A 27384-nucleotide genomic window follows, 5' to 3' on the forward strand; every position below is an offset into this window, starting at 1 on the left:
TATAAAGGCCTACTTTCTGAAGCAATTCAGCGAACATGATTATTGTGCATTTCTTACTGCTGCCAGGGTACTCAATGGAAGAAGAAGGCTGGGAAAGAAAACAAACCCATCTGAAATGTTCATGTCTGCAATTGCTGCAAATCCCCAAAGGCCAGAAATCAGAGAATTTTGAAACAGAAGCCCAAGTTCCTAGTGTTGGCAACTTTGGGGCACTTGGGGAAAGTTAGTATTTGTTAGTGAGGCTGTATTTTATTTATGAGTACGTTGTCTCCTTTTGGATGATGCTGTAGATTTTCAAAGGCCAATAAATTGTTTTCTTTGAAAGAGAAATTTTACAAAATACCCAAGAATACAATAAATCTGATTTTCTGTTTTATAGCTGTGCCAGTCTTGATTTTAATTAGTCTTTGTCTGAAAGTTGACACAGAGGAGAATAATTTCCTGGATATAGGAGTATAATGACTATATACTCCATCCTTGTGTCTGGTGAGGTTTTTAGGGAGAGTGTTCAATCCCAGATCTCTTCCATTAGTGGGTATGGCTGAATGTTTTCAGATAATTTTTGACTTTAAGAAAAACAAGTTTATTGTTGAGAGTATATTCTACTTGTCTGTTAAAATCATGATACAAATCCAGTTAATTTATGATATAAATATATCATTCATCAAAGAAACAATTTAAATATATATAAAATACAATTTTTGCTGAAATAGCTAGGTGGCAGAGTTTATAGAACACTGACCTTTTGAGTCAGGAAGACCTGGGTTCAAGGTGTGATTTAGATGCTTAGGTGTGTGGGAATGGTAAAGCCACTTAACATCTTTTCCCCTTCAGTTTCTTTATCTCTAAAAAGGAGATCACATCACATGGTTTGATGGAGATATGATTGGGGATGTAGACTGTAAACGATCTTTCTATTGCAAATATTAATAATATGGAAATAAGTCTTGATCTTCACACATGTGAAACCCAGTGGAACTGCTCATTCTCTATGGGAAGGGGGTGGGAGGAAGGGAGAGAAAGAACATGAATCATGTAACCATGGGAAAATATTCTATGTCAATTAATTAAATAAATATATTTTAAAAAGAAAAAGAAAAAAATGGAGATCACAAGAGCTGTAGTAATTACTTCCCTGGGTTGTTGTGAGGATCAAATAAGAGAATACATATAAAATACTTTGTAAACCTTGAAGTCCTTTCTCATTATCTCTTCCATTGCTCCAAATCACCAGTACTGGTGAATCATTTGTCAGTGCTTGGATACTTTGATAGCAGCTCACAAAGATATTCAGAAGAAAGGTGGTGCTACAGAAGTAGCTATTACCTTGAATTGATCATAGACCTCGCATCAGAAGAGAATATGTTGTAGATTTTTTTTTTGAACCCATACTTTCTGTCTTAGAATCGATACTATCAGTTTCAAGGCAGAAGAGCAGTAAAGGTTAGGCAATTGGGATTAACTGACTTGTCCAGGGTCACACAGCTAGGAAATGTCTGAGGTGAGATTTAAACCCAGAATCTCCCAACTCCAGACCTAGCTCTCTATCTACTGAGCCAGCTAGATGTCCTTACTATAGATTTTCGTATTGACCTCAGTGAAAGGCACGGCAGCACAATGAAAGGAGCATGGGACAAGGAGCCAAGAGCCTGGGCTCTGAGGATGAAAGAACAAGTAGCAGCTCTTTCACTAAATATATTGTATGATCTTGGATAAGTTCCTTATCATCAGGGTATCTTAGGGTCCATGTCTTTCCTATGGGAATAATAGCATTCCTCTACCTCCTTCTTTAGATCGAGTCTAGAGATAACTGTGCCAGTTACCTCTTTATTGAGCACCCATTATGTATCTGGAACTCTGAGACTCTATTCAGATTATGTGACCAAGGCCTTTTGAGAGCAGATAAAGAAATCTGAAAGGCAAGATGAGACAGAAGTCCTTACCTTTGTGGTACGTACTGACCGTAAAAGAACTAAGAGTACAATTTATGAAGAAATACTACAAATAGAATAATTAGAGAAGGCTTAAGAGAAGACGTAGGATTGGAGCTAGAACTCAAAGGATAAACAGGTTTTGGAAAGGAGATACTCTGGGAAAGTGCTTCGAAATGTAGAGAGCACTGTCAAAATTGCAGAATATCACCTTGTTTGGTAGGAAGGGCAAAGAAATAAGGACCTTTTATAATACTTTGGATATTTGATTATCTGAAAGAGGAATTTCTGAAAAAAGGGATATTTATAACTGGATTATTTCAAGTGAACTATAATTTAATTTATGATTATAATTTTAAGAAATTATTTCATTATTTGAACAAATTGCTGACCAGCGCATCAAGATACTAGTGAAGGGAGAAGGAATCATGCCTTCTCTTAGAGTAAGTTATGCAGAGGAAAAGCATTTTGAGACAACATAAAACTTTGGGAATTAAAAACCTGGCTTAAAATTATATAACCATTATAATGCTTTAAAAGTACTTTAAAGCAAAAATTAAACTTCGATAGCTCTGTATGAGATCAGCAATAAAGAAGGCTGTGTTCATTTAGAACAACATTTTCTAATTTCTAATTCATGAGTCCTAAATGTTATACTATTTTATAATCAGGCTATTTCTATTCCACTTCAAAGTGCTTAATAGCTTTCAAATTAATTCTGTCAGTTTTAAAATAAATTATTTTAATTTTAGATTTGTTTTTAATAATCCATATTAGCTATGGTTTCTGAAGTATGATATTTCTTTTGAGACCAGTCTTGAGAATATGGAATTTTATAACTTCATTTCTAGCTATGAATCTACTTTTAGTTTGGCCTTTCACTCATCACTTAAGATTGTTAATTACCTATACTAAAAAGATGGAAGATAATGCCATAATTACTAAAAAAAGTAAAGTATTATCTAAAAAAGATATACTTTGTAATTCTCAAATGTAAAATTATTCAACCTGATGCTTCTCAAAAGAAATGAATGGAAAATCACAAATGTATTTTTGAAACAATTGTTTGTTTTAGTAATATACTTTATATCTGTCTCCATTTAGCTATTCTAAACACCCACCCATTTGTTCTAGCTGTCATTCCTATTTAAATTTAACAGGGTAATGAATTCAAGATTGGCAAAGCAATATAAAAAACAAAGCATGATATCACTAAGGCCAAAGCTATTAAAAATAGACTCTAGTCAGCCTACAAACACATTCAGCTTCAAAACAATTATCAAGTAATTTCATGAATCAGTCTCTTGAACTCACATAAACTAGTTTCAGATAAATTATACCTAAGAAGAAATTAGCCTGTTAACACTTTAGGTAGATCCTCTGTGAAGAGTCTATGGGGAGAAAATAGGCAATGATCACATGGGATGAGAAACTTTGTATAAAATGCAACGGTCAAGAGGAGGAGATGCCCATATACATATGTGTTATATGTATGTGTTTATGTATCATATCATCCACACAGATATACATATATGCCGACATTTCAGGATCAAAGTAGTATAATATATATTATATGCTGTTTTTCTATCTATAAATAAGCAATTTCAGGTTTATTTTGCACTGATATATTTTCAGTCCTTAACTTTTTCAGTTCATCTGTTCATCTCTATGTCTCCACCTTCCAACCCCAAGCACATGCATGAATGCACATGCAGAAAGTCAATAGAAAGTACAAGAGTCTGGAGAGGAATCATTTTTTGTCCTCTCTCTGTAGTTCCTGGCTTGATAGCCTAGGTGTCTCCAGATTGAGCTATAATAGTTTGTAGCTGTGGCCCAGGATTAGGAGCCTTAGGCCAGTGACTTCAAGACTAAATACCATTTTGAGATTTCTCCTTTTAGTGTTTTGAGTCCAAAGCTGCAGAACCTAGAATTGAAGTAATGATAGAATGAACAAAGGTCCTACAGAAACCTACTGATCCATAGTATGTACAACTATGAAAAATTTTAAGAAAACAATGTCTCTTGAAGTAATGGAAGGGAAGAATTTATGATCAAAAGTAGAGAGCCAAATTTGGAGATAGGAGGTCACTTAACCCCAATTGCCAGAAGGTAAAGGTTTAAAAAATAAAACAAAATGCTCTCTGCTTTCATAGAAAGAACTGAAAGATTCTGAATATAGCTGAAAACATAGTCTATTTCACTTTTTAAAGATCTTTTCCAGAAATGACTAATATAGAAAAATGCTTTACATGTTTGTACATGTAAAACTATATATCTTTGATAGTTTACCATCTCAGAGAGTTGGAAAGAGTGGAAGGGAGGAAAGAAGGGAGCATAGAAATGGAGAGAATCAGAACTCAAAAATTTAAAAAATTAACATTAAAAGTTGTTTTTACATGTATATAGGGGGAAATAATGTTATTTAAAAAAAAAGATATACCTTTTATGTTCTGACAAATTCTGGATCTACTATCTTAGTTGCCATTAAAATAGGGTTGATTTTGTAAGTCTAAAATTTCTAGACTTTATGTTAAGACTGACAATGTAGTATTTGTTTGTTTCACACTGGTTCCTTGGAAGAAATGTTCACACTGTTGTTACCATATTTTCCAAAATTTGTAGTCCATATTATTTCATGTTCTTAATCTATGAAAATTTCAAAATTGTATGAGCTCTTATCCGTGCCTCAATATGTTTCTTTACGTTTATCAAGATTTCCTGAGCTATTTTCTCTGCTGGGTTCATTTCATAAGATGCAATAATTCACTGCAGTGTTTAAAAGGATAATACTCATTTTGGGGCAGAAGTCCAGTAGTTGATGAGCTGAATGTCAATGTCTATGACAATGTCTGTCAATATTGGACATCTAGGGGGTGAAGGATGTAAAAGAGGAAATGGGTTTGGTTGACTGAATATTAAGTTTTGGTTGTGTTATAAATAAATGGGCAGAGATAGAAGGTAAACTGGATACTACCACTGTTAGTTGGACGACAGCAGTGGTAGTTCAGATATGTGGCTAGAGCAAGATCACCTGAGTCTTGCCACCTAGCTAGATGTTGTAACACCTCCCTCCTTTATAACAGTGCCCTGGCAGGATCCTTCAGGTCAATGGATGAATATCTCTGTCAGGTCCCACCTGGGGTTGATTAATGATGGTTATTGGGCTCTATTAGCCTTGGACATGTTTATCTGACTGCGTTGCTCCCTTCCCAGAGAAGTGATGAAACAACCACTCCAGGAAGGTACTTGAATAGCTTTATCTATATTTTTAGCAAAGAAGGAATATTAGGAAATGGGAAGAGGAATTGGGAAACCCTAAACTAATTTTGATAATAGTAATCCCTCAGAGCTGTAGGCAGGTAAGTGATTCTGCCTTGTTTTTAGCTCCTCTGCCTTAGCCTGGCCACAGCCAAACCAGAGCAAGCAAGCTGTTGTTTGATGTCTTTCAGCTTCTTCTTCTTGCCAGATGTTATGCCTTTACAGCCTTCAGGACCCACCCCTTTCCACCCTCCTCTTCTTCTCCTGCCCACTTCCCGGATCCCTCCCGAGCCCTGGGATACCTAGATATCTAAAGATGGTTTGAATTCCTAAATATCTAGGGGACAGTCGAATAAGAGGATTCATGGTCTGGATACAGGTTGGCAATGTTAATGAGGTACAAGACAGAGTTCTTGCAAGGTTGAGCCAAGCAAGTCACAAATCCCAATAGACCAGGGTCTACAGATCTCAGGTCCAAGGGAAATGAAAGGACCCCAAAACCAGGGCTGCCAGGGTATTTATACCCCCCTTGCCAACCGCTTTCTCCCCTGTCCTCATGGCCTCTGGGAACATTCTGATGTCCATCGGTCTTTACCTGTCAATCAACAGTGAGACTCTCTGCTCCCAGAGTTTCAATATAACAGTTGCCAAGGAATTGATTCAATTCCTAGTGAAAAACCCTCAAGTCAAAATGACTTTTATGGTAGTTTATTTACAAACGAGAAGAGAGAGTGAAAGTAAGAAAATCAGAGAGAGGACAGAGCAAGATAGCTAATCTAATACACTAAGTAATTTGCTCTGGCCCTTGGCCCAACCTAAGCAGGGCTAAGGCAGAGCCAGAGAAGGCTCAGCCTTGAATCAAGGGCCAAAGGCCAAGGGACGAATGAAGCAAAAGCTTCAGTCATGAAACCTTTCTTGAAAGGAAAGTTTCTTCAGAGAAATCCAGGAAGAGTCAGTCTTTACACTCACCACATGATAGTTCAAAGGTAGAGATTTAAGAATAGTCTCACCAAGGTCTCAGATCTCAGGTCCAGCAAGCAGCATTTCCAACTTGAGCTCTAGCTCCAAGAAGCGAACAAGAACTAACTCACAGGAAGTTGTCACTCCCTTTTAAAGGTATTTCTTTTGAGTCACTTCCTGTGCCTTCCTTTTAGTTTAAGTGTCCAATCTCAACAAATGCTTTGCTTAGGACTGCCCAGGGGGCAGTTAGTCAATTCTGATTCATCATCCACTCTTGCATGGGTGGGTTACAGACCTCCCCACTTGAGAATTAAGTGGTGGTATTTACACCTTTAGTGATTAAATCTAAAAATTTGCAGGGTAGGTTTAATCTCATTATCACAAGGAACCATATTGATCACACACTATAATCATACTTGATAGTTTTTAAACATGTGAAAGCATAGTTTCTTCACTTTGGTACATGGGCTACTCCATATAATTCCTTTTTGATTCATCATACCATTTACTATAACTACTCATGAAAACAAATTAAAATATTAAAAATCATCTTTGTCTTATGACTAATTGTTGTACTTATTGACGCTGTTCTGTATTTCTGTATTCTTACAGATCTGTAATTTATCCTCTTAAATATCATTGATGTTCTTATTAATGATTGTGTTCATGTTAACATGATTTTTAGGTAGTCTTTTGATTGGTAGCTCCAGAATGGGTATCTTCTGTCATTAATTACTAGTAACATAAACAAATTTATTTTTTGAAGTGTTCAGCTCCAAAGAAGTGGGTATCATTTGATAAGAATGAAACCTATATGGATACACAATATACTATCAGAGCCAGAGAACTACAAGATATTTATAATTGCATTATAATTAAAAACATCTGTGAAGATGAGAGACTAGATGTGCTGTTAACACTGAAACACACCGTAAAGGTACTTTTCTCTTTGATTTTGGGGTAGAAGGACTATATTGACTGAATCTAAACGTAACACCAAAATATCTTAAGACAAATAATTATTAATGTGATTAATAGATAAATTATATGAATGAAATCTTATTTTTTATGAATGAATCCAGCTTTTCTTACTTAAATTCAACAGTGATGGTTTTGTGGTTATATAATTAGCATCCATGGAGACTTAAACTGCATCTTTTTCTTCCACAAAATATTTGTATTTAATTCAGAGTATGACATAATACCAAATACTTCATTCAGAAGTGGAAAGAGAAACAATATAAGCAAAACATATAGAGCTCATTCCTACAGAACAAGGCATGATAGAAGAATATATGGGAACCAGCCCAACTAGAGTGAAGTGTGTATGTGTCTCGGTCATATTGAGATCCTTCCATTGTTTGACCAAATCATATATCCCTAAATTTCCAAATTGTTCTTTGTTTGATGGCCTTTTCTTTCTTTTTTTTTTTCTGCTCTGCTCATTTGAATTGCTGCTATCTTTTGCATTACCATATCTATCCTGATTACCTGTTCCTTTTAAAATGATTTTCTATTCTTTCTTGGTATTTTCTTATTCAAACACTCTCACATGCATGGTAGATAAGGAAATGGATTAATAATGAAATGATCTGAATAAAACATATCAAAGATCTTTTTGTCTTGTACAGGAGCATGAATGTAAACTGACCCAGGACATATTAGAATTAATTGACCGAGAAGTTGATCTTATGATGAGAGGAGTTAAAAGCTGTAATCTTGAAGGACTCAGAAAAAGAATAGCTACATTATTTCTTCAGTACATTAAAACACCCTTGTTTAATCCTGAAGTTGCCAGATACCTTAAGGTATTTTTCTACTTTTTTCTTGTATTATCTTTTTCTAAGTTTTAAGCTATAATCAAAAATTATATGAAAAAAATTAAAAATACTATAGGCTTGTTGGAATACTATGCTGAAGAGTTACATTTAACAGTGAAGCCTACTTAGTTGGCAGGCCTTTTAGTACATCAGTAACCAACCACTTTGCTCAAGGTTGGGAGGGAGAAAGGTTAGAGTTTTTCATTGATGCTTTTTTTTTTTTTTAACCAGATTCTACCAGAAGCACTATTGGCCCCCTAGAATAGGACTATACTAGTGTGAAAGTGAGCAGTGAGCACTCCAGTGAGTCAGGGCAACTTCATCTTTCTAGAGGAGAGATATCAAACTTGTGGCCTGCCTGGAAAATTCCCAGTGCAGCCTAAACAGGATTAAAATGTATTTGGGACTGCAGAAATGTTTAACAAAGTAAATAAAAATACAGTTTGACAATTGTTTTTTGTTGTTGTTGCTGTTGGTGACTAATCATGTCTAACTCCTTGTGATCCTATTTGTGGTTTTCTTGGCAAAGATACAGGAGTGGCTTGCCATTTCCTTCTCTGACTCATTTTATATATTTTAAAGTGACTTTTCTAGTGTCACACAGCTAGTAAATGTATGAAACTATTTGAACTCAGGTCTTCCTTACTTTAGGCCTGGTACTCTGACCAATGGACCACCTACTTGCCCCTTTTAATACTACATGGATATTCATGTGTGTTTTTCTAAGTCAATATGCCACAAAGGGGGATCCAATTCCATTTGAGTTGGACATCATTACTCCAGAGAATAGCCAAGAAATAAGTTTAAAAGGCCTCTAAAGCCCTAGAATAGCTATTATAAAGCTAAATCCTGTGAGCTTGTATTCTATAGGCTTATCCCAGAGGCTTTCATTGAGAGCCTATTTGCCCTTCCCTAATCTGCATTTATTAACAAATTTGTTTATCTAGTTTATCAGCATGTAGCAGGACAGAGGCATCAAATTAGAAAGAAGAGAGTAACAATTAAAAACAATGAGAAATAGCTATGATCCTAGTGTGATGTTCCTGAGAAATTAATACATTTTTTTCAAATTTTAGTATGTGAGGAGGTAAATCTTTTATATGCTGTGGAGCATCTTAAGGATGCTAAATAAATAAGTAATTTATTACAAGACTCTTTCTTGTGAATTAAGGTAAGATTGTTAGATAGACACATGACTTTATCAATGTTGCTATTTTGTCAAGGGATGCAGGTCCCTAGCCCCTTGAAGGTCTTTTTTTCATTCTTTTAATATCTTAAGTGAAGCACTCTGTCAGTCTCCAGGAGCTCATTCTTATCACGACTAGTCCACTTCCTTTTTGGTCATCCATAGGATCACCAATGTAGAACTTAAAGGAGCCTTCATGTCTCCTCTGATGTCTTCACTGCCCCTTCTCATGTTCAAGTCAGGAATAGTCTGACCATTTTGCATCTTTTCACTCCCCTTATCAAATATAGGAAAGATAACTTCATCCCATGAGCCTTTTAAATTTGGGTAGAATGGAATTTCTATTTGAACAAAAGATGTTTATTACATATCCTATTCAAAAAATATTTAGAGGGCAGCTGGGTAGCTCAGTGGAGTGAGAGTCAGGCCTAGAGACAGGAGGTCCTAGGTTCAAACCCGGCCTCAGCCACTTCCCAGCTGTGTGACCCTGGGCAAGTCACTTGACCCCTATTGCCCACCCTTACCAGTCTTCCACCTATGAGGCAATACACCGAAGTACAAGGGTTAAAAAAAAATATTTAGAGTATTAAATGTCATTACCTTATTTTCGGGATAACTTTAACCTAATAATTTCCTAAGCACAGAATGGGAAAATTTTCTCATCCTTTCTTCTAGATCCAAATTCTTTGCACGTATCATTTATAGAGTTATTGTCAGTTGCCGCAGGGTTTTATGGAGAATCAGTAAGTTTTCCTTGAGACATAATGCTTTAATATATAGTTTTAAATTAAAAAAAATTCCTAGTTACAAATATTGTTAAACACCATTTTAATATAAACTATCAGCACAGATATTGATCATTAATGGCCTCTTCTGATTTTTAAATGATCAGAGCTCATGGTTTGACATAAGATTGAAATCTTCCATTTTTACTACTTAGGTTCCGCAAGATCCATCAAAGTTTTATAAAAGTATTTACTTCTGTCGTGGTTGTGAGATGTATTTGCCATCCACAGAATTTGCCATTTCATCTACTTCCTACCATGTTAGCAGATGTCGCCAGTGCTGTAGACTCGACAATGAAGCCCGACAGCGTGAAGCATTTTTGAAATATAAGCTTTTGCTCAAACAGCTCTATCAGGCAGAGGCTGATTATGAAGATGACTCTAAGATTGCTTACCTGATGCAGGTATGATCTTTATCCTCTATTACCAGTGACCAATTGTAAAGAAGATTGTCTCTCTCTGGTTCCCTACACAACATTTGGAAATGGCACAATATACACTCAGATCCAGAACACTAAGGAGTGAGAACCCATATTGTTTCTTCACCAAGATGATTGGTCTTATGCATAGTGCTAGAGAAATGTACAAAATGGTCGAACCACATTTTTTGGATTCCATTCTTAAGACAAAAGAGTAGACATGATTTCCTCTACGTGATGTGGTGATCTTTGTTTTATACCTTTGCATTACATAGACTGACTTTCATTACCTTCTTCCTATGTTTTGGGAACCAGTTATATCTAACCCAGAAAGTTAACCTTCAAGAAGGAAGGCCGCTTTGCTTTGTAAAATGATGGCAATTCATGCAAAAGGCTGATTTTCAAATCCCCACTAACATCAAGTAGAGTTTGCTTTTTGAAAGTAAACTACTTAATTCAAAATATACTGTAGTAATTAATTACTGCAGGAAAGACATTACATCTTATTCTAGATGCATTCAATTATTTCTCATGAATTAGCTTTTGATCAAGCGAGGGCCATTGGCAAATGATTGATTCATCTCATTGTGTAGACTTAGAGTGGCAGCAAAGTATGGCTAAAGAATCACAGAATTTCACAATTTCAAGGAACCTCAGCAGTCATCTAGTCCAACCTATGCCTGAAAAAAACAGGGAGCAGCTTCCACAATTTGGCTGGGGGTCATCAAGCCTCCAAAGAGAGAGAATCAACTTCCTCCTCAGGTGTCCCATTCCATTGTTAGATGGCTCTCATTTTTGGAAGTTTTTCCCTTAAATCAAATTTAAATTTGTCCCTTTGTAATTTCTACATGTTGCTCCCAGGTATGTCCACTGAGGTTGGACCATGTCTCTAGGCTTCCTATTTCCTTTATGTTTAAATACAATTAGCATATGTTGTTGAAATGTCAAATCAAGTATTAGGCCTCTAGTCATTTCATTAGATTATGATCTCTTCAAGAGCTGTTTTTCATCTTTATATCACCAGGACCTAATACTATGCCTGGCATGAAATAAATGTTTGGATTGACTTGGTCAGAGAATAAAGGTAAAAGAGGATGGAAACTGAAAACCATACCTTATTAGCACTCTACATTAACAAATAACTGAGCTCGCTGGATCACATGTTGAAAAGTAAATAAAACACAAGATGAGATTTCCTGATCTGTATTTACATGAATGAGTATTTGTAAATCTCAGTCTTAGTACAAAGATCAGAAGATCTAGCAGGAATGCTATAGTTATCTTCAAATAATTAATACAGGATTATCATATGAAAGGAGAGAGAGAATCTGTTCATTTATTCATTTGAAAAACATTTATATTAAGTGTCTACTCTGTACAGAGGGACTGTGCGAGGCCCTTGGGGTACAAAGACAAAACAAAAATCAGAATCTGCCTTCAAGTAACTTCTTTTCATTTGGGGACTACAACATTTAAAAACAGAGAAACACAACATAATATAAGGTGGAAGAAAGCAGTAAAGGAAAGTAATTATTCTCATAAGCAGAGATAAGGAGGAAGTATATTCTGGGCCTGTGGGACAACCTGGGTAAAGGCCTGGAGCCTGGAGATGCAGTGTTGATTGGGGGAAAAGCAAGTAGCCATGCTTGGCTGAACTGGTGGGTGAGTCTCTGGGAGGCCTGGGAAATAAGGAGTTTAAAGGTCAATTTAAGCCAAATTAGGAAGTTGGACTTGGAATCACAAAAGCACACAGCAAGTGCCTCTGCAAAGAGGAGACACTTAAATGCTTTTCAAATGAATAAATGAATGAAAAGATTCTCTCTTTCTCCTTTCATATGATAATCTTGCATGAAATACTTTAAGATAACTATTGTGTTCCTACAAGACCTATTCTATGTGCTAAGATGGAGATTTACAAATATCTATGCCTATAAACATACAACAGGAAACCTTGTTTTGTGTTTTATTTACTCTTCAGCATGAGATACCGGGAGCTCAGTTGTTTGTTAGTAGAGAGGGCTAATAAGGTCAAGTTTTCAGATTCAGTCCCTGCTTATCTTTATTATCTGCCCAAATCATTCTAAACATTTACTTCATGCCAGACATGGCATTAGGTTCTGGTGATATAAAGATGAAAAGTAGCTCTTGAGGAGACCATGAGCTCATAAAATTCTAAGCCTAGACAACTAATTTCTGGTCTGACATTTTGACAACAGATGCTAATAGTCACCAAGGATACCTGATAGGAGTGAGAGTTTTAGTACAATTATTGGATAGATCCATCACTTAAAGTAGGTTCTAAAAATCAAGTTCACAAATAGAGAGAAGGGTAAGTTAAGTGAGAGATAGTCAACTGGGCCAAAGAAGCAAATACTTCCCTCGTCTGCACCATAGTGGGCTCCATGTTCAGAGCAAAGGAGTGAATGATTTATTCTACTTTGCCATGTCTGGAGTGCTATGATTAGGTTTAGCATCATATTTTAGGAATGAGGTAAACAAGAGAGAATGTGTCTAGAATAGGGTGATCAGGCTAGTGAAAGGAGGAGAAAACACCCTGCATATGGGCTGAGTATTTACTGGAGATATTTAGCAAGGAAAAAAGATTTCCAAGGAATGTCTGTGGCTCCATTGGAAGGGCTGTTGTGTGGAAGAATGTCCTCATTAGTGCCTGAGGACAGAAGGAGAAGTGGATGGGAATTGGTAAGAGGCAGATTTAATTTGATATAAGGAAAACACTTCTTAACAATTAGAGATATCCCAGAGAAAAGTGGGGTTCTTTGCAAAGTAGTGGCTTCCCGATTAGCAGAGGCTAGACAAGTTAACTAATGAATTAAAGCATCTATAATACACTTTCTGTGTGTCAAACACTGCTAAATGCTGGGGATTCACATAGAAAAGACCTGAAAAAAGAAAAGTCCCCATTCTCGGAGCTCAAAGAGTTGTTGTAGCTAAAAGAAACAATACAGAAAAGAATGTTTGGCTGCTGGGTTGCCAGGTTTAAAAGTTCCAAGGGTGAAGTCTTGGGGCACAGGGTAAAGCCCAGTGGTCCTCAGGTAATGGCAGTAGGTCAGATGACATTGCCAGGGGTTTGCAGGGCTTACAGTAAGTCCACAGAGTAAGTCCTCCATATTGCCAGAAATTGGTGTCTTCTATCTCATCCAAGTGGTGTGAGCAGTGAAGCAGCCTTGATGGGTTTTGGGCATTTGAGGAAGACTACAAAGGGTGTCCAAGAGGGTCCCACCCTCGGCTGTGGCAAGTCTTCTCACTGCTTGGCTGTCCTGAACGGGTTGAAGGATAAACTCCTGGGAGAGGTGATGTAGGTATTCAGGTCCCTTCCTGCTCTGAGATTGTGTCTTTCTGTGATTGTCTGTATTTAAAGAGCACATAACATGATTTGCTTTTCAGGATCATATTCTTGAAATTGAAATAACAGTTTTCCAAAGTAGTGAACATTATAAGCATATCTGTAGATCAAAAAAAGATTGTCATAACCACATAGTTTATACAGAAGAGGGAGAATTTTTTTTCCCTTTTAAACTAACAGTTTTCTAGTCTCTATTCCTAAGAACCCAATGAGAGCAACATCAATAAGCATTTTTCACTGTATGTGTAACACTACGCCATGATAGGAGGAGACCTTCAAGGATCACAAGATCCTTGACTTTTACAAGAATTCTTCCTCCAGATTTATAAGGATAAACAAACAAACAAACAAACAAACAAATAAATGAATAAAAAATATATGTATATAATTCTGGAAATTTTGGTATTTGCATGGCTTCCCTGCAGGTTTTGAAAAATTTACATTCCTGACACTGATATGTGCTTAGAGGATTAGAAAAGTCCTGAAATGATTTTTCTGGAATTTAAACTTGATGGCTCAATAATAGCAATTAACTAATAGAAGCCAGTCCTAATGTAACATTGACTACATCATTGAAGTCTGTGCATACAAAACTACTTGGACAAAATGAGGTGCTCTGATTTTTAAATTACAATGAAAAGTAACCAATTTCACTTAATGGAAAGGAAATTCTTGTAAATAGGAAAAAATTATAGGTACTAGAAAATACTTCTTAACTTAGTACTTTAAAAGAACTATAATTTCTCTAATGCAACTTTTCCTTCCACAGAGACCATAGCTTCTCTGTACTGTAGTAATATTTTTCATGCATTGCTGTGATTAAGAAAGATTCATTAGCTGACAGCCACCTTTCTAGGGATGAGCCTCTTCACACTTAGCTAGGTTTGTGCTCAGGTAATGCACAGATACTTCATGAAGGTCTTACACCTTGGTGGAACCTTTTAAAACCCAAGTGTTACTGTCAGAACCTTCTATAACCTAAGGTTTCTTTCACACCATGATGAGAGATCTAAGGGAAGAACCTTAGGGGAAGAGGTCCTCAAAAAAACACAAGTCAAAAGTATGTAAAAGTCCTTCCAAGTTTAAAGAAAGGTTTGGATTTTTAATTTTAATATTACTAAGATTCTTTTTTAATTGAGTATTTTGTTATTGATAAAGTTTGGTTTGGCACAGTAGATAACACTCCAACAAATAAACTCCTACAAGTCAAAATAGCCCAAAAGAATTACTTGTAGAAATGTAACCTTATACTTTAGTAGTGCAGTATTTATTAAAATGGAAAAACAAAGTATGTGCCTTAAGTTTATTAAGTTAATACCAAAACCATTCATTGTTTTTATCTGTGTTTTACTGGTCTTTAAAATTGTTATTATTCATATCAGTGTAGCCATAATGTATGCTATTCTTTTAGAGTTCTGCCTTCTTTCCTTTGTATACTTCATATAACTCTTTTTGTATTTCTTTGTATTCTCCCTATTCATTTTCCCTTATGATTATGTATGTACCTGAGTTCTGAGATCTCTGTTTACCAAGATCATAGTATATTAGTGTTGGAAGGACTTTTAAAGGTATATGGTCCGATCTCCTACCTACTACCGAAAGCTTTCCTTATCCCCTCAGACAATGTTTGTTTTTGTATGGAGCACGTTGGACAAAGTTAATTCCAAATGGTTACCTTGTGTAGCTAACTGGTAGGTATACTCTGTTAAAATGTTCATTAGTATTCCAGTGGAGTATTAGCATATTTGACATGAAAACAGTTTTCATTATAAAAAGATTTAATTCATCTGATTATTTTTTCCATCACAAAATGAGAAACAAAATACTTATTTTGAAGCTTCAGAAGAAATGAGGGAAAACACAGAAATGAGGATAGAATAAGTATTTTGATATTAGTTTTGAAATTATTATACACAGCCCTTTAGCTTTGTAATAGGCAAAATCAATTTAGAGACAAAGGTGTTTCCTAGTTATTTTATTCCATCCAAGTATAATTTGTGTAGGACAACTTTCATATATAATGGTAAAATTCATTTACAACAATCATATTTATTTATTACCTATCGGCTGCAAATGTGCCATTAGTTAAAATAACAATGAAACGAAGGAAAAAATTTCTGCCCAGAGGAGGTATTTCATCATGGACCAGCATACTTGGATTATTTGTAAGGCACCATTATCCCTGATAGTGGGTTCAACCTCAGGAAATAGTAGCTCTATTATTGTAATCATTTCTAATAGGTTGCATTTTTGTAGGCTACCTCTTGAAACTTTTTCTGTTCTGAAATTATTTCTTTTCATCACATAGCAGATCTTCTTAGCAACTTCCATTTTGACACTAAAAAATGAGCACTTTTACTTTTAAAATGTATATGTAACAATTCAACTCAGTTTCTATCTTTTTGACACAAGATTAATGCAACTAACTAGAAAGAAGATGAACTAAATGTTTACTTTGAGAATAATTAGAAATGCACAGTAGATTAAAAAGTGAATTAAATATTCACTGCAATGGTAATATGCCTCCTGGTTTTTAGTAATAACCAAGGTTTATAGGTTGCATTTAATATAACTATTGTGTTACCGAAATATTATAGCAGCTGGTGGACACAGGTTTTAAAAAGTGATTTTTTTGTTAATTTTGTGATTTTTTTGAACTGATCTCAAAAGAGATCATATAACCATAGATTATAAGCTAGAAGAAATTTAGAAATCATTTGGCTAACCTTATTTTGCAAATGTGGAAACAGAAGGCAGAGTAAGGATAAGTGACTTGCTCAGAGTTACATAGCTAGTAAGTGTTGGAGGCAAGATTTGGACCCAGGACTTAGATTTCTCTTATTTTGTCCAAAGATTTTTGAAATAAATAATGGTTTAAATTTTCTCCCCATGTTCCTTATATATATCATAAGTTGATTCTGTCTATGAATTCTATATTTGTATTGCCAGGTCTTGGGAAATGAAATATAAAACTTTATTTTTATTAATTTGTTTGAAAATGCTTATTCTCAGGCAGATAAAAACCATAAAAAGAATTTTAAATATATTTACATTTTAATTATCAATGCATCATAACTATTAAAAAGGCGAAATGAAAGGGAGAAGTATAAAAAGTCAGTGAGTAAGATTAATTTAAAACCTTGTTAATAGCTTTTATATGGACAATCATTGTTTTTATTGTACTTTCTAGATTCTTGCATGGTTTAGTAGGATCTAGGTAATCCAGATTAGAGGTTATGGACTGGGGCATCCAAGTCATTCATGGAGGAAAAAAACCCATATATACATCTATATATAAAGCTTTATAGTTTTTTTCTATAGAGCCTATTGAGAAAATAATTTTACAGCTATAAAGAGCAATTTTAAAAGAAAGATAGTGTTCTAATTCCTCGTTTTAAAAATTAAGGACAATAAAAAATAAAAAAGTTAAGCATAATGGAGAAGAGATTAAAAATACAGTTAAGCACAGGAAGAATAAAAGCCTTTCATTAAGAGAAAGAATAAGAGATGGAATTGTGTTCCATATTATGGTGAGGAAAGAATAAAGTTATTGAAAGAGACATATCAAAGCAAATGATCATTTATTGTTGATATTTTTACTATTAATAAGCCTTTCTGTTCTGAGAAGATGCTTGTCTAATTTTCTTTTCAAATTTCAATATGTAGTTTTGAAATAAAGATTTTCTTTCTTAGAGAATTTTGAAGATCTTATAATGTATAAAGGAATAACTTAAAACTTAGATAGTAATTGTAGGACTTTAAGAGACAGATTAATTTCCAATCATCTTGAATAAGTGTTTGATATTTGAATGTTGTTTGATTGCCTTGTCTTTGTTCTTTGAGATATTAGAGTAGTCTCATTTTCCCAAGCCAGAAGGTTATGGAATATTATCTCACTAGAACTAACTTTTTGATACTTATTCACACGTGTATTAAAGGTGTCTTTGAGGAAAAGATGAAATTCAAGCAAATGAACTTTTGAGAATACTATTTGCAAGTAAATTACATCTTCATAGTCACAAATTGGCTGAAAGGTTCATAGAATATAACATTTTTATTGAAAAACATATAAAACATATGAAAAAGCATGTGTATATGCTGACAAGATGTATACCATGATAGATGTAATAGATATGTATTCCACAACCCTCTGATTTTAAGTGAGATATAAAACAGAGACAGATAGGTGGCACAGTGGATAGGCACCAAACCTGGAGTCAAAAAGACTCATTTTCCTGAGTTCAAATCTAGCTTCTAACACTTACTACCTGTTTGACTCTGGGCAAGTCACTCAGTCCTTTTTGCCTCAGTTTCCTCATATATAAAATGAGCTGGTAAAGGAAATGGCAAACCACTCCAGTATCTTTGCCAAGAAAACCCCAAATGGGACCATGTAGAATTGGACATGTTTGTAACAAGGGAACAACAACATAAAACATATATAGATATAGATATAGATATAGATATAGATATAGGTATAGATATAGGTATAGATATAGCTATAGATATTTTTTTTTTCACCATAATTGCTTCAGCTACTATTGTTAGGAACTGGTCCAGGACTGTTTGACATGGGCATCTGTGTCAGTACTGTTCTGTTTGTTTCTATAGACAGATGCCCCAAAGCACTTAAAGGTGATTAAATTATCCCCCTTTGGATGAGTCATCGTGGATCTCCAGGTAGTGGTTGGATGGTCCTTTGCTAGGATTTTGAGGAGAAGATTCTCATTCAGGTGTTGGCTGGTACTCTAGACGATTCCTGGGGACCCTTCCAACCCTGAGGCTCGGGTTCTGTGATTCACCAGGAACAAAGTCCATCTGCTACGTGTCAGCACACCATCTCTAGAAGAAAGCTGAGGGATTTCGGTCAGTGTTTGTGACCTGGACATTTTCTCAGAGTGCCTGATGGAAGAAGTCAGGGTGAACAGAGTCTGGTGGCACGCTGGTGTATTGCATCACACTTTGACTCCAGAAAGATGATTGCACACAAGACATAATGGAAAAAAGGAGCCTTTGGTTCTTAGGGATATGACAGAACTTTGGTCAGGTTTTCAAGAGAAAGTACCTTCTGTGTGTTGCTGTTATTCAGTCATTTTAGTCCTGTCTCACTCTTTGTGACCCTATTTGGGGTTTTCTTGGCAAAGATGCTGAAGGGATTTACCATTTCCTTTTCCAGCTCATTTTAAAGAGGAAGAAACTGAGACCAACAGGGTTAAGTGACTTGCCCAGGTCACAGCTAGTAAGTGTCTGAGGCCATATTCGAACACATGAAGATAAATCTTCCTGACTCCAGGCCCATCACTCTATCTACTGTGCCACATAGTTGCCCACCTCCTAAGTGGTGTCCAGATGATCCTACCTCTGGGGCCTGTGGTACAGTGAATAGAACTTTGGGCCCCATTCTGGAAGAATGCTATATGACTCTGGCTAAATCACTTACCCTCTCTCTGTACCCCAGTTTTTTCATCTGCAAAATGAAGATTATAATACCACCTGCCTCATAGATTTCTTGTGAGATCAAATAAGTTATAAAATAAAATGCTTTGCAAAACTAAAAATGCAAAGATACAATGATGTATTTTAAGTTGTTAGAGAAAAAGAATAATGAAATAAATAAATAATATTAATAGAAAAGACAACATATAATGCAATTTATGAAGGCTAAGTAGACAATGATTAGCTATAGATTTTTCAAGCTAATCTAGATACTTAACCTAAAGCAGATGCCTCACATGATTATCCTCCCTACTGGCCCTTCCTCAACAGACAGAATGTGATAGGAGACATGGGGATCCCTGGGACCTGTAGCTCTGGGCAAATCACAGTCTTGTGCTACTTAAATTTTTTCATCTCCAGTTTGGGAATAGCAGTATCTTTCCTCTGGTTTTCTGTGAAGATACAATAATGGAGGCAGCTAGGTGGCTCAGCAGATTGGGAGCCCAGCTTGGAGATGAGGGATCTTAGGTTCAAATCTATCGTCAGACACTTGTTTGCTGTGGGACCCTGGACAAGTCACTTAACTCCCATGGTTAGCCCTTCTCCTCTGCCTTAAAACCAATATAGAGTATCGATTTTTAAGAGAGAAGATAAGGGTTTAAAAAAAGATACAATAATGAATGGGAAAGAACTTTGAAAAATAGCACGTGCTAAGCAAATTCGGGACACCTTTCAGTTAAAACTATACACTTACATGCTGTAGAGTGGTATAGAGGGAAGATGCTGGGCTTGAGTTTGAGACTTGGGTTTTAGTCACAGCCTGGATGACGTGACCCTTGGCAAAGCCACTCGGACTCTCATAGCCTCCGCTTTTTCATCTATAAAGAGGGGATAATAATACTTGCAGTACAGATTTCCTAGTGTTGTTTCTAGGCTATAAAGCACTTTATAAATCTTAAACATATAAATAATTATGTTAATTTAAGTTATTATTATTGTTGTCATTGTTATCTTAATTTTCTGGCAGAAACAATTACTTGTCCTAGGTAAAAGGACAAGCCAGAGTGTAACATCAAACGATAAGACTGTAAAGATAGGACAAAAGGCAATTGTACTACAGGACAATTCTTCTAATTATTTAAATAATATGTTAAACATTTTTAAAAAATCAAACTTTTATACAACATAAAAGCTAGAAAAGCAATTTTATCACTAGAATTAAGCATACTCATTCATTCTCAAATTTGCTTTCATTCCTAGCTCCAAGATCTCCAGTACCTGATTGAGAACATTTGGGCTTCCCAGTCAGCCCTTAGTGCCTGGGATGATCTCTACGACTTGGTCACTGTTAGATGGGACAAAGGAAAGGAATGGGCTCCTTGGAACTGTATTCTCCTAACTAAAGATGAAGCCTCTGCTCATCTCAAGATGAGAACCATTGAAGAGGTAAGGAAGATTAGAGTGTAGTGAAAAGTGGAAGGGCAGACTGGGGACACTTGTTTTGATAACTTTATTAAAGTTAAAATTACTTTCTAAATGTACCCTTTCCAAATCTTCTGGGGACACTGTATTTCAAGACAATCAGTCAGTCCACAAGCCTCTATAAAGGCTACAGAGAATGAAACCATTGTTTGCTTTCAGGGAACTCTCATGAAAATGGGTAGACAAGTTCCTAGATAAGTAGAGATTGAAAAAATATATAAGTACAGATAGAATACACATAAAGAGAAAAACCATAAATAAATAAGTAGTTACTACAATGTCACTGGGGACGAAGGGCACTAGTAAGTGGGGAGGTTGGGGAAGGCTTTCACCAGAAGTTTCACCAGAAACACCAGAAGTGCTTGAGTTACTCTTGAGAGTAACTTGGTGACAAGGAGGCGGCTGGTCCATTCAGGACTCCGGACATAACGAGCACAAACTCATTGGGATGGGAGCTGGAGCCATGTGTGGGGACCAGAGAGCAGGATCATTTGGCTGGAATAGAGAAGGAGGGAAGGACACTAATACACATCACAACCTGTGCCTCTCATTTCCTCTGTGGCAGTCGTGTGTACTTCTATTTATCTGCAATTTCTCAATAAGAATGCCTGTCTTTTGGGGTTGATGTGAGAATGAGATAATGATCAGGGGGAAAAAAACAACTTTCAAAGTCATAAAGGATTAACTAGGAGCTTGTAGGTGTTAAAAGCAGGTGGAGGACTGTAACCTCCCAGAACTAGAATCGAAAGGGACAGAAGGAACCATTTAGTCCAGTCCTTTCATTTTACTGAGGCCCTGGGATGGTGACAACACAAATAGTCAGGTAAGATGGATTTAAACCCACGTCCTCAAGCTGGTGTTCTTTGCTCTGGACCATGTTTCCTTTTCTTTTCTGATGTTTCACTTTTTAATAGTTAATACAATATTTGTAACCTCATCTACGTACTACATAGAACTTAGAAATAAGAGCTGTACAAATACAAGTCTGTAAAGTTGAAAAGGCAGCACTTTCCTACTTCTGGTTCTAAATAGTGAAAATAATTATTTAAATGTCAACAGTCCACTTATCAAACATGTGCCAGGTCCTGGATTAGGCAATGGGTGTATGAAGGTAAAAATGGAACAGTCGATGCCCCCAAGGATTGACATTCTTTCAGGGGAGATGAAATTTTCCTGTATAAGTATAGACAAAATAAACACCAGGTGACTTTGATTGGGGAGGTTCTAGCAGCTAGATCTGGAAAGTTAGATCAGATCTTCTTCTAGGGGGCAAGATTTATACTAAACTTCGAAGGAAACTATGCATTTTAAGAGGAAGAAGTGAGGAAGCAAGATGCTTCCAGATAAAAGTGTAGGAGAGACGGGATGGAACATCCCATGGAAGGAAAAAGGAGATCAGTATGGCTGGCCAAGAGAGTGTGGGAAGGGAAACAAAGAATAATAAGCCTGGGAGGTATAAGGAACTCTTATACAGAGAGATGTTTTGGCTATATAAAAATATTTTCTGAATCTGCTTCATATATCTCTTCATGACTCATTTAGCTTTTTGTAGTAGCAAATGCAATTTTCTCCATGTCTAAATGACCTCTTTAGGACAGCATTTCAAAGGAAGACTCAAGCCTGGCAGTGGCTGACGTTCTCTCTGTCATTACTTACCCAGGGTTTGTTAAAACAACTATATTTGAAGATTCTTTAAATGGTGATGCTGGTCGGTGGTTGATGGAAACCTAGGATAAGATCAGTGCCCTGCAATAAATTACCCTCTTATTCTTAGGGGCAATCTCTTTTAAAAGTGCTCCTGAGATTCAGATGTTATACCAAAATTTACAGAGCAACACTAAAGAAAATGAAATGAAAATATCCCAGAATTACTTGAAATAGAAATACTAACCATCCTCTGATGGTTCTCAGAGTATTAAGAATGGGAACGTTGGGCGGCTGGGTAGCTCAGTGGAGTGAGAGCCAGGCCTAGAGACGGGAGGTCCTAGGTTCAAACCCGGCCTCAGCCACTTCCCAGCTGTGTGACCCTGGGCAAGTCACTTGACCCCCATTGCCCACCTTTACCAATCTTCCACCTATGAGACAATACACCGAAGTACAAGGGTTTAAAAAAAAAAAAGAATGGGAACGTTATAAATGAAAAGGTTTATAAATATGAACCCCTGCACCTATTTTCCTGAGGTTTAGTTATTAAGGGAATACCTGAAAATGGAGAACATTGTACGTTTTGTTCTATGACAAAGGCACCCTGTTCTTTAACTGGCAGTCGCTGTTGGCGTAGGGATTTAGTATACTCACGGAGGTCCAGGGCAACATTCTTTTGCTTTCTGCTACTGTTGGAGGATGGAAGTATTACAAAAGTGAAATATCATTTATTGTTTCCAAATTTGAAGTTGGGGATGAAATGGTAGACCATGTTGATGAAGAGATTTGAGGAGTCCCTGCTGATTTCAGAGGGAGCTCTTTCCCCAAAGTAGGGATGTAGATGAGAGCATAGCGGAGAGGGTCTGTGCATTTGTACACAAGGCAGTTTGGCGTGTCAGCAACTGAGGTGCATTTCTTTGCCCACCACTGATTCAGTCTCAGCTGCTGATAATTCTGTGAAAGAAGTCACCTGAGGGAAAATAAAGAAAATACTTGTAAGATGGTCCTTATTTTGTAGAGTTTTTCTTATTCAACCTGCTGCATGTTTGTAGGGTTAGGGATGCTGATGTAGCTAATATGTTTTTGTTAAATTGAATTTGAACCGTATTTTCATTAGAATATTAAGGGGCAGGAGGATGCAGTGGGAAAAGGCCAATCCTGTCCCTGTGTTAACTCGCTGGGGGACACTGAACATCACCCCCTCGCCTTTGGCGCCTCAGAGTTCTCCTCTATAAAGTGATGGAGGGGCTGAGCATTAGGGGATCTCTAAGGCTGTTTAGCACTGACATTCCGTGATTCAGTGAGATATTGAGGCCCAGAGGACAGAAAGCTGGTCTCAAAGCCAGGAAGCTCTGGTTCTGGCACATATGTCACTGCATGGCCTCCTCCTCTCTGCAGGCAACAGTTGACTGAGTTTCAGAGAAGTTCTTGATTGCCTTGGTAGAAAGGAGGGTAGATCCTGGTCTTATCCCTATCTTTTTGGAATTAGAAGTATTCTCCTATTGATCACCTCACTGATCCTTAGCACCCGAGGGGGACAGAGGTGGAGTGAAGTGTAGGCGACGTCCAGTGAAAATGCCCCAAGACACCCAGCTAAAAAGTGATGGTGCTCTAAGCCACGTCTCCCAGAAAACGTTGCAGTTCTCTGTCCATGGCATTCTCTACCACCCTGTGCTTCTATATTCTTCCTAGGGAATGAAAGGAGGATTATAGTAGTATTAAATGTTCTATTTTATAAAGCAGATTGCTGCATAAACATTTAATCACCAGAAATGTAGCCAAGACTATCAAGCATCATCTCATTTAGGACAGTGGGCTAGAGTGACCTTATTCTCAGAGCTGAGATTCCTGGGCTTCTTCAATTAATCTACACAGCTCCCTTGGTGTATTTCATCTCATTACTGCAGTATCAAATTAAATGTTCTATTTGTATGCATTTCTAATTTCAGGATGCCAATATGATTGGATTTCTGGAAGTAAAGCTAAAGTTCCAAACCAGACTGACTCCAAATATTTTCTATAATTATGGTTTTGGGCTAGTGTGATATAAGCATTTACATTCAGGCAAGGAACAAGAAAAAGTCTTCTCAGTTTATCTTTGAGTTGCAGGTTTAAGCATTTCCAGCCTTCTCTTAATTTATAGGGTGTGTTTGCCCACTCAAAATTTAGGAAAAATAATCATGTCCTTATTTAGAGACTAAACTAATCTTGAATAAGGGCCTATAATCATGATAAGGAGATAGAAACATACCTACAGAAAGACTTCTGCTTTAAAAACTTTTTTTTTACATAGAAAAAGAGGAAGATTCTCTATAGCAGATAATATGGTTGGTAGAAGGTGAGGGTAAGAGTAGGGGAGATAGAAAATTGAAGTTCCAGTTCATTGATATTCCTGTCTTCATACCCAACTTAGTTTGTCTCCCAAAGAAGTGAATCTGCCTGCTTAAAGCCCATCTCAACTTTGGTCATTTTCATGGAATGTTCAATGCCTTCTAGCAGACAGAGGTACCACTTCATCATTTTCCCCAGAAAAAGTTAAATACTCTTTTCTCTCTGATATGTATTCCATTAACATATATATTTGCCTTTGTGTTTGGAAAAAATACCACTGTAGGAAGTGTTGGGCTTCTCACCTTTAACTGTACCTCTATAGAGAAGCCATTTAATCAGACCCATTTCTTCTTTTTTTTTTTTCCCCCTCAAAACTCTTATCTTCTGTCTTAGACATGATATGAAATAGCCATTCCAAGGCAGAATGGTGGTAAGGGCTAGTTGGTTAGGGTGAAGTGACTTGCCCAAGGAAACACATCTAGGAAGTGTCTGAGGCCAGATTTGAACTTATGTCCTCCCAACTCCAGGCCTGGCTCTCTACACACTGAGCCACCTAAGCTGCCTCTAGATCCATTTCTTTTTCTTTTCTTTTTTTGTTTGTTTGTTTTTGTTTTGAATCCTTAACTTCTGTGTATTGGCTCCTAGGTGGAAGAGTGGTAAGGGTGGGCAACGGGGGTCAAGTGACTTGCCCAGGGTCACACAGCTGGGAAGTGTCTGAGGCCTGATTTGAACCTAGGACCTCCTGTGTCTAGGCCTGACTCTTAATCCACTGAGCCACCCAGCTGCCCCTCCATTTCTTTTTAATATTGTCTAGTGGATATATTTCTTTACTATTGTGAAGTTACAGGCAACCAGTATATGTTGGTTATCTAATTGATATACTTTGAATTCTACTTAGGTGTTTTTAAGATTAAATTCTCTAACTTGATTCTCTATTTACTTATTTTAAAAGTTTTATTGATGTATTTTGTTTTTATGTTATAAATACTTTCGGATTACTCCTAATCCATAAGAACTCTCTTATAACAAAGGAAAACAATTAAGAAAAAAAATAAAGTGATGGCATCTGAAAGTTCATATGTCATTCTATCAGTACCACTCCAAGCTTTCTTTTATTAAGTTATTTTATTTTATTTTATTTTATTTTTACCTGGGCCCTTCTCTACTCCACTAACTCCCAAAATCCATCCAAGCTTGTGTTCATTCTGTGACACTATCTATTCATTTCATCCTGTACCATCATCTTTTCCTTTTGTCCTCAATCTTTCCCAACATCAAGGTCTTTTGCAATTAGTTCTGTCTGCTCATGATGTGCCTAAGAATATTTGAATTTTAACTTTAGATTTTGTTTTCCCAATTAATAGTCTATATTGATTTTTTAAAATATTTGAATGATTTGCTCTTTTGCTAATTCTTGGTTTATATATTAATGAAGCCTAGTTTGCAGAATCTTAAGCATAACCCTGCTGGTGTGCAAAAGGAGCACAATTGTTTAGTCATTTAAATAATCTTTGGCATTGTCTTTCTTTAGGATTGGGATATAAACTGATCTTTTCTAGTCTAGTGGCCACTGTTAAATTTTCCAAATTTGCTGACATTAAATGCAGTTCTTTAACAGCATCATCTTTTAGTATTTTAAACAGCTCAGCTGGATCTCTGTCCCTCTCTTAGCCTTATTGTTAGCAATGTGTCCTATGGTCTATTTGACTTCATTCTCTGGGTTTTCTGGGTCTACATCAGCAACCACACCATTGCTAGTATCATTCTAAATGTATTCCTGCCACCTCTTTTTAATCAATTTTACTTTTATTAAGTCAACCATTTTTGCCTCTTTCATGCCCATTTTTGCATATCTTGTCTTCTGTATTCTATCCCTTCTGTTTTGCATTGCTCATTTAAGAAAACCTTCTTATCTCTGCTTGTTATTCTCTGGAATTCTGCATTAAGTTGGGCATATATTTCCCTTTTGTTTTCCTTCTTTCTTCAGCTATTTGTAAAGCCACATCAGATATCCATTTTGTTTTCTTGTTCTTTTTCTTATGTGGAATGCTTTTTGTTGCTGCCTCCTGTATAATATTGTAAACTTTTGTCTGTAGTTCTCCAGAAACTCTACCAGATAAAACCCCCTTAAATCTATTCATTTCATATTTATAAGGAATATTATTTAGTTCATACCTATACCTATGTCCAATGGTTTCCCCTATTTCTTACCATTCTTCTGCCATAGAAACAATAATCAGTATCAATTATAAAGTAGACAGTAAGAGTTTATAAAAAAACAAAAAACATACTCAGGAAAACAGAAAGCAAAGTATATAATCAATCTGAGTTTGATATTGACTATCTGGTGATGTTCACGTGTGGAGTTGCCTTTTGGGGCCATGAAAAAAATTTTCCTGAAAAAAAAATTTTTTTTACAAGAAGTTTCTTTGATAAAGGCTTCATTTCTCAAATATATAGAGAAATGAGTAAAATCTATGAGAATAGGAGTCATTACCCAATTGTGAAATGGTCAAAAGAAATGAACAGGCAGTTTTCATAAGAAATCAAAGCTATTTATAGTCACATGAAAAAATGCTTGAAATCACTATTGATGAGAGAAATGCACATTTAAAATAACTGTGAAGCACTACCTCATACCTATTAGGTTGAGTAACATGACCAAAAAGGAATATGACAAATGGTGGAGATGCTGGAAAATTGGGAGACTAATGAATGTGTTGTTGATGGAATTATGAACTGATCCAACCATTATGGAGATTGATTTG

At 36.2% G+C, this 27384-nt stretch overlaps 1 protein-coding gene across 1 annotated transcript in view; it reads left to right on the top strand.

Moving 5' to 3' along the window:
* The window catches only part of IQUB (IQ motif and ubiquitin domain containing), a 72327-nt gene that overhangs the window by 39723 nt on the left and 5220 nt on the right, over positions 1 to 27384 (top strand). Inside the window, exons 8-11 of the mRNA XM_044678293.1 lie at positions 6916 to 7086; positions 7781 to 7957; positions 10096 to 10344; positions 20420 to 20605. Coding sequence (XP_044534228.1) covers positions 6916 to 7086; positions 7781 to 7957; positions 10096 to 10344; positions 20420 to 20605 — 783 coding nt within the window. The remainder of the gene's footprint in view (positions 1 to 6915; positions 7087 to 7780; positions 7958 to 10095; positions 10345 to 20419; positions 20606 to 27384) is intronic.

This window comes from Gracilinanus agilis, chromosome 5 (assembly GCF_016433145.1).
Source record: "Gracilinanus agilis isolate LMUSP501 chromosome 5, AgileGrace, whole genome shotgun sequence".
Lineage (NCBI taxonomy): Eukaryota > Metazoa > Chordata > Mammalia > Didelphimorphia > Didelphidae > Gracilinanus > Gracilinanus agilis.